The following is a 15680-nucleotide window of genomic DNA, read 5'->3' on the forward strand; positions in this document are numbered from 1 at the left end:
TGTGTTTCAGAAAGTAAGACGTGACTTAGTGAACGGTGCAGTGACTACTCTCTTCATGGGGACTGTGCATCTACTCAGACTGCTGAGCTTATTTACTGGTAATGTTGAGCTTCCTCTTTGCCTTTTGTTTTCTGTTTGTACTAAAGTATTAGAAATAACAACAATACGCTTATATTTCAGTAATTAGTGTCATCCGATGAGCTTTATGATAACCTTCTGAGAGCAGTTGATGAGGTTACTCTTAAGTTCTTCAGAGGGTTACATTGACATACTCATGGCAATGGACATTGTTTGATTAGATAGTAATCAATATAAAGTATTCAGAAGTATTTTTTTTACACTTCTTGTGATGTAGTGTGAGGAAGAGAGAACAACTTTAGCGAGCAAAATACTATCTTTTAATCTTGTTATAATTTTTTTGTGCCTTACCCAGAAAGCTATAGTGTTGTAGTTATGCCAATGTACAATATTTCATGATATCATGGTAAGAAATAAAAAACATTTGAAAGCATTTGCTGCATTTTTCTAGTTCATTTTTATCACTATTGGCAATGTAGTGGATCTGTGTTTGTAAGAAAAGGGTTGATGTGCATTATCTTTATAAGTTGTAATATATTGTTGAGGTAAACTGACAACTCACTAATTTTGGTATCGTGTCAAAACTATTTTGTTTCCAGTTTATTATTGATTTTTGTTGCTTCCTCATGTAAGCAACATGAGTCACTCTGTCTAATGCTGGAAATTCTGATTTGTGGTCAAGTGGCTTTTAAAGTCACGTATGTCTATGCTTGTATAACTTTCTCACTCATCTCCAAAAATGGCCTCAGAAAATTAAATAACCACAGCTGACCTTGATGGTGTTCCATAATACGACTTCCTCCTCTTCTCGCCCCTCAAAGCCATCACAGCTCTACAGCAGGTGAAAAGCTGGATCATCAGTGTACCCAGAACAGTTACTGCAGTGGAGGGGAGCTGTGTTGTGGTGCCATGTCAGACACAACCTCATACTCATGTCACCTGGTACAAGTACCATAAAACAGCTTACCCTGTGGTGTATGACCAACTTCACCCAGATACAGCTGAACAACAGTTCAGAGGACGCACTTCAGTGCCGGGTAATGCTGCAGAGGGAAACTGTACCTTGATGATTGAAAATGTGAGGCGGGATGACAACAACGTGCAAGTTTATGTTTGGATCTACCCAGAATTAACAAAGCAGAGATTCTATGATCAAAGAGTAACTATTGTTGTTGGTGAGTAAATAGTTGTAATTTGATTCAAAAAGCCCTGTGCGTGAAATTTAAAATAATTCAGTTTGAGGATTCACCAAGCATTCATTCAGTGGCCTGATAGTGTATCCAACATTAGATTAGTATGAACTGACTTAAAATGTACCGAACAATATACTGAATTAGACTTGCAGGCACGGACTGGCCATAGGGCAATATGGACAAATGCCACAGAAGCCGTGTAATGATGCAGTCGTATCTACATGGCCGCACAAACACAATACAGATGTAATGAGTGGCCTCTCTGTCAAAAATGCAAGGGCCTCTTTTTGGGGGCAGTCCATTGATACCAAAACATTTAGTATATTACAGCATTCAAGTTGTACAACTGCAGAAATATATTTTTTTCCATAGATTTGTGCTCATGCACATTTATGTTTGGAATTAATAACTAATATCAACATTTCAGTAGGTACAGCTGAGTGGAAAAAATATCACAGCATGATAAACAATATGATTCATATGTAAACCTGCAACAAGCTCAACATCTATAAAACAAGGACAACAAATCTGATGCATGAGGTTACTAAATATTTGTTTATTATTATTATGTTTTATAAAATTTTCTATACCTGTCATATTAGAACCAAAACAGAGGCACCTGCACCTCTCTCAAACTAGTACTTAAAGCAGAAGTAAGTGATATATTTGTGTTAATATAAGTCTTAATTAGTTGTATCTTCCGACAGCAATCACTTACATAGAGTGTTTGGACTGAAACACGGGTCTGTCAGTCCCTCTGCTCTGCTCTGAGCCGAAGAGAAAACATTTATCGTATCCTACAGTTTTTATCCAATGAGGAGAGAGAACGGCATGCAGGGCTGTGTGTGCAGCCAAGGAACGCCGTGAATGTGGCGACGTAGGGACGAGGACTGTTATGGTGCGTTCAAGGAAACTCGTATTTTTCCGACCGTGAAGTGGTACCAGTTCGATCTGGTACGAGTTCACCGGTCGGAAGTTACGAGTGGCCGTTATAGTGACTTTCACCGGTAAAACAGGTCGGAAAAACACGAGTGGGTTGCCTGAAACGCTACAAAGTCGTAAGTTGTGACTTGAAGCTGTAATTTACGATTTCAAAAGCCTGCCTGGAACGCAGCATTAGCGAAAACGACCGGACCACTTACTTCTGCTTTAAGTAACCTAAAGGGAAAATCCAGATCTAATTCAGATGCATCATATCTATAGATTTGTATTGCACGTCTCATTTATACACTGTTAAAATCAAGAATTAAAGCAGAAGAAAGTGATATATTTGTGTTAATATAAGTCTTAAATAGTAATATCTTCCGACAGCAATCACTTACATAGAGTGTTTGGACTGAAACACGGGTCTCTCAGTCACTCTGCTCTGCTCTGAGCCGAAGAGAAAACATTTATTGTATCCTACAGTTTTTATCCAATGAGGAGAGAGAACGGCATGCAGGGTTGTGTGTGCAGCCAAGGAACGCTGTGAATGTGGCGACGTAGGGACGAGGACTGTTATGGTGCGTTCAAGGAAACTCGTATTTTTCCGACCGTGAAGTCGTACCAGTTCGATCTGGTACGAGTTCACCGGTCGGAAGTTACGAGTGGCCGTTATAGTGACTTTCACCGGTAAAACAGGTCGGAAAAACACGAGTGGGTTGCCTGGAACGCTACAAAGTCGTAAGTTGTGACTTGAAGCTGTAATTTACGATTTCAAAAGCCTGCCTGGAACGCAGCATTAGCGAAAACGACCGGACCACTTACTTCTGCTTTAATAACTGATCACTTTCTTTTGACTTCCAGAGAGACACACTCCCATAATCTCCATCCCAAAGCAAATGGTGGATGGGGAGTTTTTCCATGCCAACTGTAGCATAAGGCACTCCTGCCCTTTGTCACCTCCACCAATTCATTGGACCATAACCAGTAAAGACAGATTCTCCAGAAATGATACCTTCAGCCAGAGGGTCCAAGAGGGTTGGTTATACACAGAGATGATGCTTGGACGTGCAACGTATGAAATGCATAACAGCAAAATTAGATGTTCTGCACAGTTCACAACCTTCGTCACAGAAAGTGAACAAACACTCAACATTTTGTGTAAGTGTTGCAGTTGGCCTGTTCCGAGAGTAAATTCAAAAACTACATTTACTTGTCTATGACAGCAGTGAACTGTCTTAACGTTTTGATTTTCTTTGAAAGCAGCGGCTGACAGGACGTGTAAACTCCGTCAGGAGGATTATTAGACCTCAACTGGATGTTTTATTCTCCATGAGGATTTGTTTGATCGTTCCCATTATTTCCAGGTGTGACTGATGACGACACGCACATCCCCGTCACGTTATAATGGAGACAAACTTGAACATATCAAACACACATTTGGAGTTGCACCTGCTCAAACACACAATGTTGAATAACTCTCCAGATTTATTTTTTTAGATTAATACCAGAGACGTTCTAATATTAATACTCACGTAATGTCCCGCGGTAAAAAAAAAAAAAAAAGCTCATGTCCATTTGCCGCTGCGGCGCTGCTGCAGAATCTTTTTTTTTTTTTTTTCAAAGTGGGGGAGGGAGGTGGGGCGTGGTTCTGCGTCAGCATTCATACGTCACTCTACCGTGAGAAGTGGGAGGGGCCAGGCTTTTTTTTGCTGGTTGCCATGGTGAATAATGTTATCTTTGTTCCATTGATGAGGGCTTTTCATCTCCCCGTAACTCAGGGTCAAGTTACTCAGAGTTGAATGAACTCACTGTGATCACCTGTTCTGAAACCCACAACTCCTGAGTTTCCAATCTCAGAGTAGATCAACTCAGAGTTCAGGATTAGACTCAGAGTTTGTTGAACCTGCTTTGTGAAACGGACCCCAGGACCTTGTTTGAAAATACAAACAAACAAGCTCTTACTTCAGCCAAATGCAGGTTATGTGCCAATAGGCCACATGATAAGAAGGTTTAGTCAACTACTTTTTCAGAGGTCAAGCATTTTTTAACCCAACAGAGGGGACACAAAAGCTATCCATCAAAATGTTCTACATTTCCATAAGAATCCAGGTGATGAGGAAGATCATGTGAAATTTAGAGACAGGAATCACTCAGTAGCTACACAATCAAGATCACCGAGCAGAGTGAAAAGAATAAATAAAAACAGTACTAATACAACAAGACGCTGAGCTTAGCAATGGTGTTTTTACTTTGGTTGAATGTTTTACTTTTATTTATACTTTTTCCTTTCTATCCTACTTTATTTTAAGTAAAAATCTTCATTTTGAAAACTTTAAAAAAAATCATATTTTTTGTTACATATTTCAGTGATTTATATTCAGCTTGGAATATAAAAACCCACAGTTTGAAATTACTCAACTTAACAGGCCAATGGGGATGAGGGATATAGTTAACATTAAATTGGAGATAATTTAAAGTAAAATCCATCAATATGTTTCGTTTCTGTTGACATTGACTCAAGTTATAAGCCAGCTTGTGTTGCACACTGTGCTGCAGTCTGCATGAAAGATAGCCTAATGTGAAAGTCAGGAACTGTCTCATTTTTCAGTTGTGTTTAAATACAATTCAAGTGTTAAAACTATGGTCCCATCCAACTTGGACACATCACCAGTCTTAATAATTTATTCTTCATGTTTCAGATTCACCAAAAAGCACCACAGTGTCAGTCAGTCCCTCTGGTCCAGTGCCAGAGTACAGCAGAGTAACACTGAGGTGCACAAGTGCTGCCAACCCAGCAGTCAGGAGTTACACCTGGTTCAGAGCTGATGGAGGACAGGAGACTTCCATCGGGACTGGACAAACTTTAACCATTAAAGCTTCTGAACTCACTGCTCCTTTTTTCTGTGAAGCTGAAAATTCACTGGGAACTGGACGATCCAACATCACTCACATAGATGTTCGATGTATGTATTGCAAGATTCACATTTTATGTTATGTAAGGCCTGATATTTCAGTGAACTGTCTTAAAAATGCTCCTATTCTTAATTCTTGATTAAGTTAATTAATTAACTCAAAATATACATATATTGCCATTTAGTTTAGATGGTGCTTTAACGTGGTTTTACTTGATTCCTTAATTGTTCATCTTCACTTTCTTACAGTTCCTCAACAGGTACGGATCTCATCTGACTGCATCAAAACTGCAGGCCAGGTCAGCTGTTCCTGTGAGACTGTGGGAAACCCTTCCCGCAATTTACACTGGTATTTGGATGGGCAACCTATAGGCCGCTCTGACAAGTTTGCAATCAGCAAGGAGTTACTAAATGACACAGGTCTGAGGAGCATCATCACTGTGAATCAGTCACAATGGGCTGATCTTTCCACCCTGGTTTGCCAAAGCTCCAACTCTCTGGGAGCTGCCAGTCAAGGTTTCTGTGTCACTGGGTTTGATGAACAAACAGGAGGTCAAGGTCTGTATAATGTGTAGGCTACTACTTCTGATTGTTAGTGAAGATTGATAGATAATTTTTGATCCTGTTTATCTCACCATATACATTCTGTAGTAAAGAATGATCACAACCCTGTTGGAGTGGATTCATTCTCTTATCAACAATTTTCTTAATCAGAATTCATCCATCCATTGTCTAAAGCGCTCATCTGTGCAGCAACAAGTGGGGGCTGGAGCCAAACCCAGCTGACACTGGGGGGAGGGCTCCAGTCTATCACAGGGCCAACATATAGAAATGAACAACACACACAAACACACACACACACACACACACACACACACACACACACACACACACACTCACATTCACAACTAAGGACAATAGAGTCACCTACAGTACTGTGCATGTCTTTGACTGTGAGAGAAAACCCATGCAGACACAAGGACGACATGTAAACTGAACTCTAGAGAGAAATTGAACCCAGAACCTTCCTGTGCTAACCACTGTGCCACTGCACCGGCCTCAACCAGAGTCACAACTCAGTAATAGATCAGAAAATGTTGTCTACTGCCACACCAATGTTGTTTCTTTTGCCGTCAGATGTGAGCAGTCACAAAGTCAGATGATTTCTTCAATCTTTTCATGCAGGTGGACCTCTCAGTGGAGTCCTTCCTTGGGCCATTGCTGGTGTGTCTCTCAGTGTCAATGTCTTCTGTATCATCTTCATGACAATCCTTTGGTATGTGATAACCTGTTACTTTAATTTGAAGGCTCAGCTGATGTTTATACAACTCAGTGTTTTAGGGTGTATTCACACCTGTTTAGTGCACACCCTGGTGCGCACCAAAAAATGATACATTGTTTCATTTTTCAGTTAGTGCGGTTGCGTTCACACCTGCTTTTTGTCACTCGGGACCAAACTTGGAGAACGTCACGTCTCCATGACTACCGGTTGGAATCTGGACGCGCTGATTGATAAAACTTTCATGATGGAGACTCCAGTAGGGCCGGTTGTTAGTAGCTCTGTCATTTATTTCTATATTGTTTGCATGTATAACTCTGTTTGGTACTTCCGGCTGGTTTCCGGTTGCGTTCACCCAGCTCGGTCCCGTTAGTTCCCAGTTAAACGTTAAACACGGGCGGATCTCTGCTGCTCGGTAATCAGCTGCTCCGCGGACCCGAGGGACGGAGCCGCCGACCTGTCCGGTGTCTGAGCGGACTCAGCGGGCACGCACCGACCGGCTGCCCCGCTGCTGGTGCTTCGTTTGTGGGGACAGAGCTGCGTAGGACCGGAGCACCGGGCGGTCTCCCCGCTGCGTTAACCCGTTGTCAGTGACTACGGGAGCCCTTTTAGCTCAAACTTGTTGAGTTCGCCTGGCAGTTGGCTCGCACCAGAGTGCGGTTGCTTTCACACCTAAACTAGTGCGCACCAGAGTTCGGCTGGAGCCGAACCGAGACCACCTCTTCAGGCCGCACTAGTTTTGGTGCGCATTAGAGTGCGATGGTGCTTTCACACTGACCCAAACTGGACCAAATTTAGTGCGCACCAGATTTAGTGCGCACTAACACTGCAGGTGTGAATACACCCTTAAATGAGAGGATGAAGCCTACGTGTCTTTCTCTCTTTTGTTTCACCACAGGAGATCAGGAACGTGAAGCCAAAAGAAGACGACAGCACGTACATGTCACTGGATCGTATAGACAAGTTGTCGGAGTATGATGTCATAGCCCAAAGACCAAACTGACTGTCAACTTCCACTGATGATGATTATGATGATTACCAGATAGTAAGGATTTGTAATATATTACCTCAGTTGAAACAAAAACTTTCCTCCTTGTATCACTCTGCTCTTCTCTGCACTGTCCTCTGTGATCATGAATCCATTTTCAACAGTTCAACAATTAAAACATGAACAAAATGATTTTTCAATCTGTGTTCAAACATCATCACAAAGGTTCACAGTTAGACATGTGATCATGTTTGAGCTAGTGGTGTTTCTCACTTTTGGTGAATGGTCTCCATTCTCACTTTAAAAGAGCTGGAAGTCTTTTCTCTCTACAACAGAGCTAGAAGCCACTCTGTTGGCTCCATTATACAGTGACTGTGTTCAGCACTTGAATCATTTTGTGTGTTTGACTGTGACATCAATATGATTCTATATTTAATCAAATGTATTTGTAGCTGATGTGAAAATAAAATGAATAAAGTATTGTGTCCCAATGTGCTTTGAGCTTTTGGACTGATTGAACTTACTTCATTTATTAAGTGATTTAAATGTTACATGACCTGATGTATTATAACCTCACATGACCAAACTTTGTAAGAGTGCTCCTGGTCCAGTTAAAGTGCAGTCTTAGTTCAGTTCACTTCAGTTCAAGTTTATTCATAGCACGTTTAAAAACAACCATTGTTGACCAAAGTGCTGTACAAGTCATATCAGACACATACTGTAATATCAAACACATTCAGACTCCAGATCCATACGCATGCACAAATAAACAGTTCCACAGCATACATAGCTGAGTTTCCCATATTAACCCACATTGAAGGCCAGCGAGAAAAAGCAGGTCTTGAGCAAAGACTTGAATTGCACAACATCTTCAGCAGATCTTATGTGTCTAGGAAGCTTGTTCCAGAGCCTGGGTGCTGCCACCGCAAAAGCTCTGTCACCTCTACTTTTCCATCTTGTTCTAGGGACCCCCAGGAGAAGCGTATTTGCTGATCTTGTTGCTCTGGATGCAACTTGAAAACTTAAAAGGTCACATAAATAGGGTGGGGCTAGGCCATTTAAGATCTTAAAAACAAACAATAAAATCTTAAAATCAATCCTAAATTTGACAGGAAGCCAGTGTAGTGAGGCTAAGACTGGTGTGATATGGTCCCTTTTTCTCTTTCCTGTTAAAAGACGGGCAGCTGAATTCTGAACAAGTTGGAGTCGGTGGAGGGATGACTGCTCCAGGCCAGCATACAGAGAGTTACAGTAGTATCTTGATGTAATAAAAGCATGAATAACACTCTGAAAGTCTTTAAAAACCAGATACGGTTTAACTTTGGCCAGGAGCCGTAGCTGAAAGAAGCTGGTTTTAACAACAGAACTGATCTGTATTTCCAATTTAAATGTGGAGTTGAGTATCACGCCAAGACTTTTAGCAGATGACTGAATGGAGCAAGTTAAAGGGCCAAGTGCAATGTCCTTGTTCAGGTATTGCCCAAACACTACAAACTCTGTCTTGTTTTCATTGAGATTCAAGAAATGTAAGTGCATCCATGTTTTATGTCCTCCAAACAGTTAAAGCAGAAGTAAGTGGTCCGGTCGTTTTCGCTAATGCTGCGTTCGAGGCAGGCTTTTGAAATCGTAAATTACAGCTTCAAGTCACAACTTACGACTTTGTGGCGTTCCAGGCAACCCACTCGTGTTTTTCCGACCTGTTTTACCGGTGAAAGTCACTATAACGGCCACTCGTAACTTCCGACCGGTGAACTCGTACCAGATCGAACTGGTACGACTTCACGGTCGGAAAAATACAAGTTTCCTTGAACGCACCATAACAGTCCTCGTCCCTACTGTACGTCACCACATTCACGGCGTCCCTTGGCTGCACACACAGCCCTGCATGCCGTTCTCTCTCCTCATTGGATAAAAACTGTAGGATACGATAAATGTTTTCTCTTCGGCTCAGAGCAGAGCAGAGGGACTGAGAGACCCGTGTTTCAGTCCAAACACTCTATGTAAGTGATTGCTGTCGGAAGATATAGGCCTAACTATTTAAGTCTTATATTAACACAAATATATCACTTACTTCTGCTTTAATAAGAGGCTTCAGTGAATCTTTGTTGTTTTGTTTGAGTGGAAGATAAATTTGGACATCATCTGCAATGAAAGGGGATGTGTTTTTTTAAAAATTGATCCTAAAGGTAATAAATACAAAGCAAAGAGAATAGGGCCTAAACAAACCACTTTGAACCTCCTCTGCTGTAACATGTGAACACTCTGCCACCTAGTGTCAACTTGTCTTATCACCACAAAAGAAAAACTAATATATTTACTCTCTATTTTCTCATCAGTGTTATTGACAATGACACTGGCAGTGGAGAGGTGGGAGACTGAGGAGAATGAGTTGAAACAATCAGGATCAATTTTTCACTCTTGTTGTGTTAAACTGATTTAAGCTGCAAATAAATATTTTAATGATTGATTAAATTGTCTAATAATTGTCTATGAAATATAAAGAAAATGAAAGCTCCTTTTACAACAGCTTGTTTGCTTCATCCAACAGTCCCAAATACTGATACTAATACTGATAAAAAGAGACTGTTTACAATGGCCGACAAGAGTGATAATTTGAAAACAAACACTAGTTATAGGGTCTATAACTATCTTACAGAGCGGCCACAGTATGTGAGGCTGGGGAATTGCATGTCAGACACAGTGGTGAGCAGCGTAGGAGTACCACAAGGTACTGTGCTCTCATCTTACCTCTTCCCACTTTTCACTGCAGATTTCACATCCACATCTGAATCTTGCCATGTTCAAAAGTAGACAATACGGCCATAGTGACATGTGTGAAAAAGGGACAGGAAGATGAATACAGGGACCTGGTGGGGGCGTTCACAGACTGGTGCAACAAGAACAACTTGTTGCTTAATACATCAAGGACCAAATAAATGATTATTGACTTTGGCAGGTCCAAGAGATCCTTACGGCCTGTGACTGTGGATGGGGTGGACATTGAGAGGGTTCAGTCATACAAGTACCTTGGAGTACACCTTGATGACAGGCTGGACTGGTCCGTACACACAACTGATGTGTACAAAAAGACACAAAACAGGCTCTTCTTTTTGAGAAGACTCAGGTCCTTTGACATCTGTAATGTAATGCTGCGTATGTTCTATCAGTCTGTCATTGCAAGTGTTACATTCTTTGCCATAACAACATCAGGGTCAGGGACAGGAAAAGACTAGACAGGCTCATCAAAAAATGTAGCTCTGTGATGGGGGAGGGAGCGGAGCTGGTAGAGGCTGTGGTTAAGTGGAGTATGAAGTGTAAGATGGGTGACCACCAACACCGTCTACACAAAACCTCACAGGTCAGAGGAGCAGCCGCAGTAAAAGGCTCATCTTTTTAGCTGCCTGACTAATGTGAATTTCCCTTAAGGGATGAATAAAGTATTAATCTATCTATCTATCTAACTCTGACCCAAGAACGGACACCTGTAGCCTACTGTTTTCTGGATGAAAGACTTCATTCCATTCCTATTCATTCCAGTGCTTTAGTTTCAGAGTTAGAAAACTAATCCAGAACCTCCAACACCACTGAGATAAGAGTGATTAGATGTTTGAAAGATGATGAAAAATAAAACACTCAACTACAACTTATCCAGACATGTCATCCAGTGTCTCTACACACAGTTCACTACATACATTCACACCTTGACAGTGCCTTGTTGACAGTGTATGGTAGGGTTTCCTACAGAGATGAAGGTGTGAAAAGACAGCTGTACAGCTAAAGTTATTTCTGATAAAATGTCTGCTTCACCCTCACACTGACTAGTAAAAGTGTGAGTTCTTCATTTTTAAGTCACTTTTGGACATTTTTATAAAATGCAGCCTCCCTTCTGAGGAACTGCACTTCTCTACACCCATCTGGAAATGTAAGTCATAAAACTTTACTATAAAACCAATGAATATCAACATTGAAGACCAGTGTTAGAGTTTGTATATTTCTTTGACTCACTGGTCTGTAGATTAATAACCGTGTTAAAAAAAGACTGATGTGCAGAAAAAGAGTCAGAATCCCTGCGTCTAAAGTTGGACACTTGGAGGTGTCAGGCTGTTGTTGCTGTTGTTTGCAGGTTCTTGCTTTTGAGTACATTAGTGACAAAAACATTTGTAGATTTATAAAACAACTTGTCATCTGGATTTCCTTCTTTACTGTTATTTCATGTCTTCAACCTTGTTGAATAACTGCCGTGTATTTTTCACATCCTGAACGTTTCCTGCACATCACTGGTCAAATAATTTTACAGAGCTGAGCAACATTTATCTCCACAGCTCCTTTGGCCTTTTATAGAATTAAAATAACCACAGTTTAATTCTCTGTCAAATCTTTCCAAATGGTGCTGGTTAGTAGAACTGGTAAAAAATAAAATAATTAAAAAAAAAAACTGTTTTAACATTTGTTAAAACTTCACTTTGTTTTAACCACAGTGATTGAGTGATAAACGGTGTTTCATTTCACTGCAGTTTTAACTGATTCTGTCGTCAGAAGAAAATAACTACCTTGATAAACATGTTTTATAAATGAACTCAAAATGTGAAATGCATTGTCTTTATGCTTTCAGCTGCATAAACAGAAGAAATGGACCAAAAATGAACATTTTTCATCTGTGATCTACAACTTGACTCTCTGCTGATGAACTAAGATGGCTGGAGCTGTGACTTTTCTGCTCCTTGGCTTTCTACTGAAAGGTGAGTTCAAGGGCTTTAACATCAGCTTTGAAGGCTGAATAAAGGAAGAAATAACAAGAAAGGTGATTTACAATCACACCAACACACTGTTGCTGGTTTAAAGTATTCAGAGTAGAGAATGTCAGAGTGATGACAAGATGATATCCTACAAACGGAAAGAGGCAGTAAACCCATGTCTGTTTGTTTTTTGTTTAGATATTTAATATGGATTAAACTTTTATTATTATTTGAATTTCGTTTTCAGTTTTTCTGAAATGATAATATAGTATACCAAATCATTGTCAAGCGGAGCAAGTAGAACATTTACAACTATCTACTGTAAAGTACTGTTTCCTTTTCTGCTTCAAAGCTTGGTGTTGTGTGTTTCAGGTGTCCTGTGTAACCAGTTTAAGGTCACTTTACCAAGAACTGTGGTGGCTCTGGAAGGATCCTGTGTGACCGTCTCCTGCTCCTTTGATATACAGAGAGGATATCAAAACGAATTAGATGGCTCATGTAGAGCAATGTGGAAAAATAAAGATGGGAATATCTTTAGCGGCGAGGGTGGAACTATAAGAAAAGGAAGGACAGCAGACCTAAAAACAAAAGACTGCACCACAACCTTCAACAATATGGATCTTGGTGACACCAACAACTATTTCTTCAGACTGCGGTGTAGCAATAGACTGAAATGGGATTTTAAGGATGATTTGGTGAATATACAGGTCATAGGTAGGTTTTTATTTCTATTTACACACACATTATTTTGTCACTGCATTTTCCAGATCACAAGAATCTTTTTAGACATTTTAAACATTTATACAGTAACAGTTGTTACTTCCTACCAGCTCGGCCTCCCTCACCGACTCTGACTCCGCCCACCCTGAAGGAGAAAGAGGGAACCTCAGTGTCATTGAAGTGCTCTGCTCCAGCTCCCTGTCTGTCTCATCCTCCAACACTGACATGGACTGGTGTCCTGGCTGACAGTCAGGAGACACTGCAGGAGAATCAGGACAAAACTAAAGTCATGACCTCTGTTCTGACCTTCACTGCCTCTCACCTCCATGATGGACGGACCATCTCCTGTACTGCCTCCTACAACAAACAAGATGGCGCTGTGTCTACTGTCAGGAAACGTCTAACAGCTTCAGTTTCATGTGAGTTGATTTGTCCTCTGCTAAAATTTTAACATAACAGAACTGTTTTGTCGTTTTTTTTAATCTAGTTTGAATTAATGCCTAGAAAAATGAGTCGAATTAAGACAATACATTTTTCACACTTGGACAACCAACCATTGACATTTTAAATTGATCAACAAATTACCCTGTAATGACATACAAATGTGTTTTATGTATATTTTACCTCCAGTCTAACAATCCTTCAAACAATCTGCAGTGTGCTCTTCAGGATGTTACATAACTGGAGCTACATGTTGCTGCTCAGTGTCAAATCTGTCAAATGTAAGACACGTTGGCCTTGAAAATAATTTGCTTTACAGGGACGTCGTATTACTCACTGGGTTGAGCAGGCGCCCCATATACAGAGGAAACAGTCCTGCATGTCCTTCCCCATTTCCTGTCTGTCTCTCCTGTCAATTAAAGGCGTAAAAAGCCCCACAAAATACTTATAAATTGTATAATAATAATTTGCTTTGCCAGCACAAACATAGCAAATGATAAGGATGTGTGGAGCCTACAGTGAGTTGTACTGAAAAAAATGGTTTAATTTAATTTCAGATATGGGAACCAACAAAACACTGTTACATCCTTTTATTGAGTGGAGTTAATCTGTTTGTTTGTGGATACATTTAGACATTTCTGTCATTATTCTTCATGTTTCAGATTCACCAAAAAGCACCACAGTGTCAGTCAGTCCCTCTGGTCCAGTACCAGACAACAGCAGAGTAACACTGAGGTGCACAAGTGCTGCCAACCCAGCAGTCAGGAGTTACACCTGGTTCAGAGCTGATGGAGGACAGGAGACTTTCATGGGGACTGGACAAACTTTAACCATTAAAGCTTCTGAACTCACTGCTCCTTTTTTCTGTAAAGCTGAAAATTCTCTGGGAACTGGACGATCCAACATCACTCACATAGATGTTCAATGTATGTATCACATGATTCAAAACATTTTAGCAGATCTACAAGAGCAGGGCCTGTTTTTATGTCGTGTAAAGCCTGATATTTCACTGAACTGAAAAATGCTACTGTTAAAATACAATATCGATGTACAATATATTAGAAAAACACTGATATAAGATTTGATACAAGGCTCCAGTTTGACATTACTGAACTGAATGGGTCTGCCTGTAGGTTAAGATGGTGATAATGCTCAACTCACCTCTGTTATAAAAGAGGAGAGTGGGATAGCTAACATTAGACTGGAGATAATTCAAAGTAAAATCTAAGAAAATGTTTTATATGTTTTCTTCTCTTTTAACAATGACTCAGGCTTTGCAATGCAAGCATAAACAGCTTGCATTGCAAACTGTTTGTGCTGTAGGGGAGTGCGTCTGAGAATTTGCTCCTTGTCCCTTACTGTATATAGAAAGTCTCCAGGCCAACTATCTTACGGCAAGAGCAGTGTACACCTTGGACACGTCACCAGTCCTATGACTAATGGAGATCATTTATTCTTCATGTTTCAGATTCACCAAAAAGCACCACAGTGTCAGTCAGTCCCTCTGGTCCAGTGCCAGACAACAGCAGTGTAACACTGAGGTGCACAAGTGCTGCCAACCCAGCAGTCAGGAGTTACACCTGGTTCAGAGCTGATGGAGGACAGGAGACTTTCATCGGGACTGGACAAACTTTAACCATTAAAGCTTCTGAACTCACTGCTCCTTTTTTCTGTAAAGCTGAAAATTCTCTGGGAACTGGACGATCCAACATCATTCGCATAGATGTTCAATGTATGTATCACATGATTTTAAGTTTTTTGGCAGGACTGCAAGAGCAGGACCAGCCTTGTAAATGTAACTGTTTGTCAATGACTGACTGACGTATTAAATGACACCATTGGTCAGACAAACACTGTGTGACTGAGCCATGAAGTTAGAGCATTGGATGACCAGACGAGTGTTTGTGTTACCTCTTGTTCTCGTAAAATGAATTGACACCTACAGGCATTTACAGCATGTGGTGTGGGAGCATTTGTCATGGCTTGGACTGCTCATTATGTGTAGTCTTAATGAGCCTCGCTTCCTGCTAAATTTAATACTTGTTCTCTTGAAAAACATGTAAATGACAAATGATGTTGTGCTAAAATATTGTGCATTTGAGCACAGAGAGAAGATGAGAAAACAGATAGAGAGCTGAAACCAACTGACACCAGACTAAACTCATACAACACCATCAGTTGACTGACAGCAGCTGCATCAACAGTTTTTACTGCGTCCAACATTTTGATAATTCACAGTCCAGCCATATTCAGTGCTACGTTTGAAACATTCCTTATTATGATACATAATACTGATTTACTGTGAACTCATTAAAAAGTTGATACATTCATTTCACGAATGTGCATTTTACTACATGTTTTCTCCTTCAACTGACATGAATCTTTTTCTACTGTATAAATTTGACACAC

At 40.5% G+C, this 15680-nt stretch overlaps 2 protein-coding genes across 2 annotated transcripts in view; both read left to right on the forward strand.

Moving 5' to 3' along the window:
- The window catches only part of LOC146972292 (sialic acid-binding Ig-like lectin 6), a 24616-nt gene continuing 8936 nt past the window's right edge, over positions 1 to 15680 (forward strand). Inside the window, exons 1-2 of the mRNA XM_085802557.1 lie at positions 1 to 98; positions 900 to 1253. Of these exons, the coding sequence (XP_085658683.1) occupies positions 56 to 98; positions 900 to 1253 (397 nt within the window). The 5' untranslated portion in view covers positions 1 to 55. The remainder of the gene's footprint in view (positions 99 to 899; positions 1254 to 15680) is intronic.
- LOC146972293 (uncharacterized) overlaps positions 12023 to 15680 on the forward strand; it is a 7003-nt gene continuing 3345 nt past the window's right edge. Inside the window, exons 1-5 of the mRNA XM_085801993.1 lie at positions 12023 to 12113; positions 12483 to 12608; positions 12818 to 12824; positions 12918 to 13249; positions 13934 to 14245. Of these exons, the coding sequence (XP_085658119.1) occupies positions 12068 to 12113; positions 12483 to 12608; positions 12818 to 12824; positions 12918 to 13249; positions 13934 to 14245 (823 nt within the window). The 5' untranslated portion in view covers positions 12023 to 12067. The remainder of the gene's footprint in view (positions 12114 to 12482; positions 12609 to 12817; positions 12825 to 12917; positions 13250 to 13933; positions 14246 to 15680) is intronic.

Source organism: Trachurus japonicus, chromosome 16 (assembly GCF_045865225.1).
Source record: "Trachurus japonicus isolate A0001 chromosome 16, Traja_1.0".
Taxonomy (NCBI): domain Eukaryota; kingdom Metazoa; phylum Chordata; class Actinopteri; order Carangiformes; family Carangidae; genus Trachurus; species Trachurus japonicus.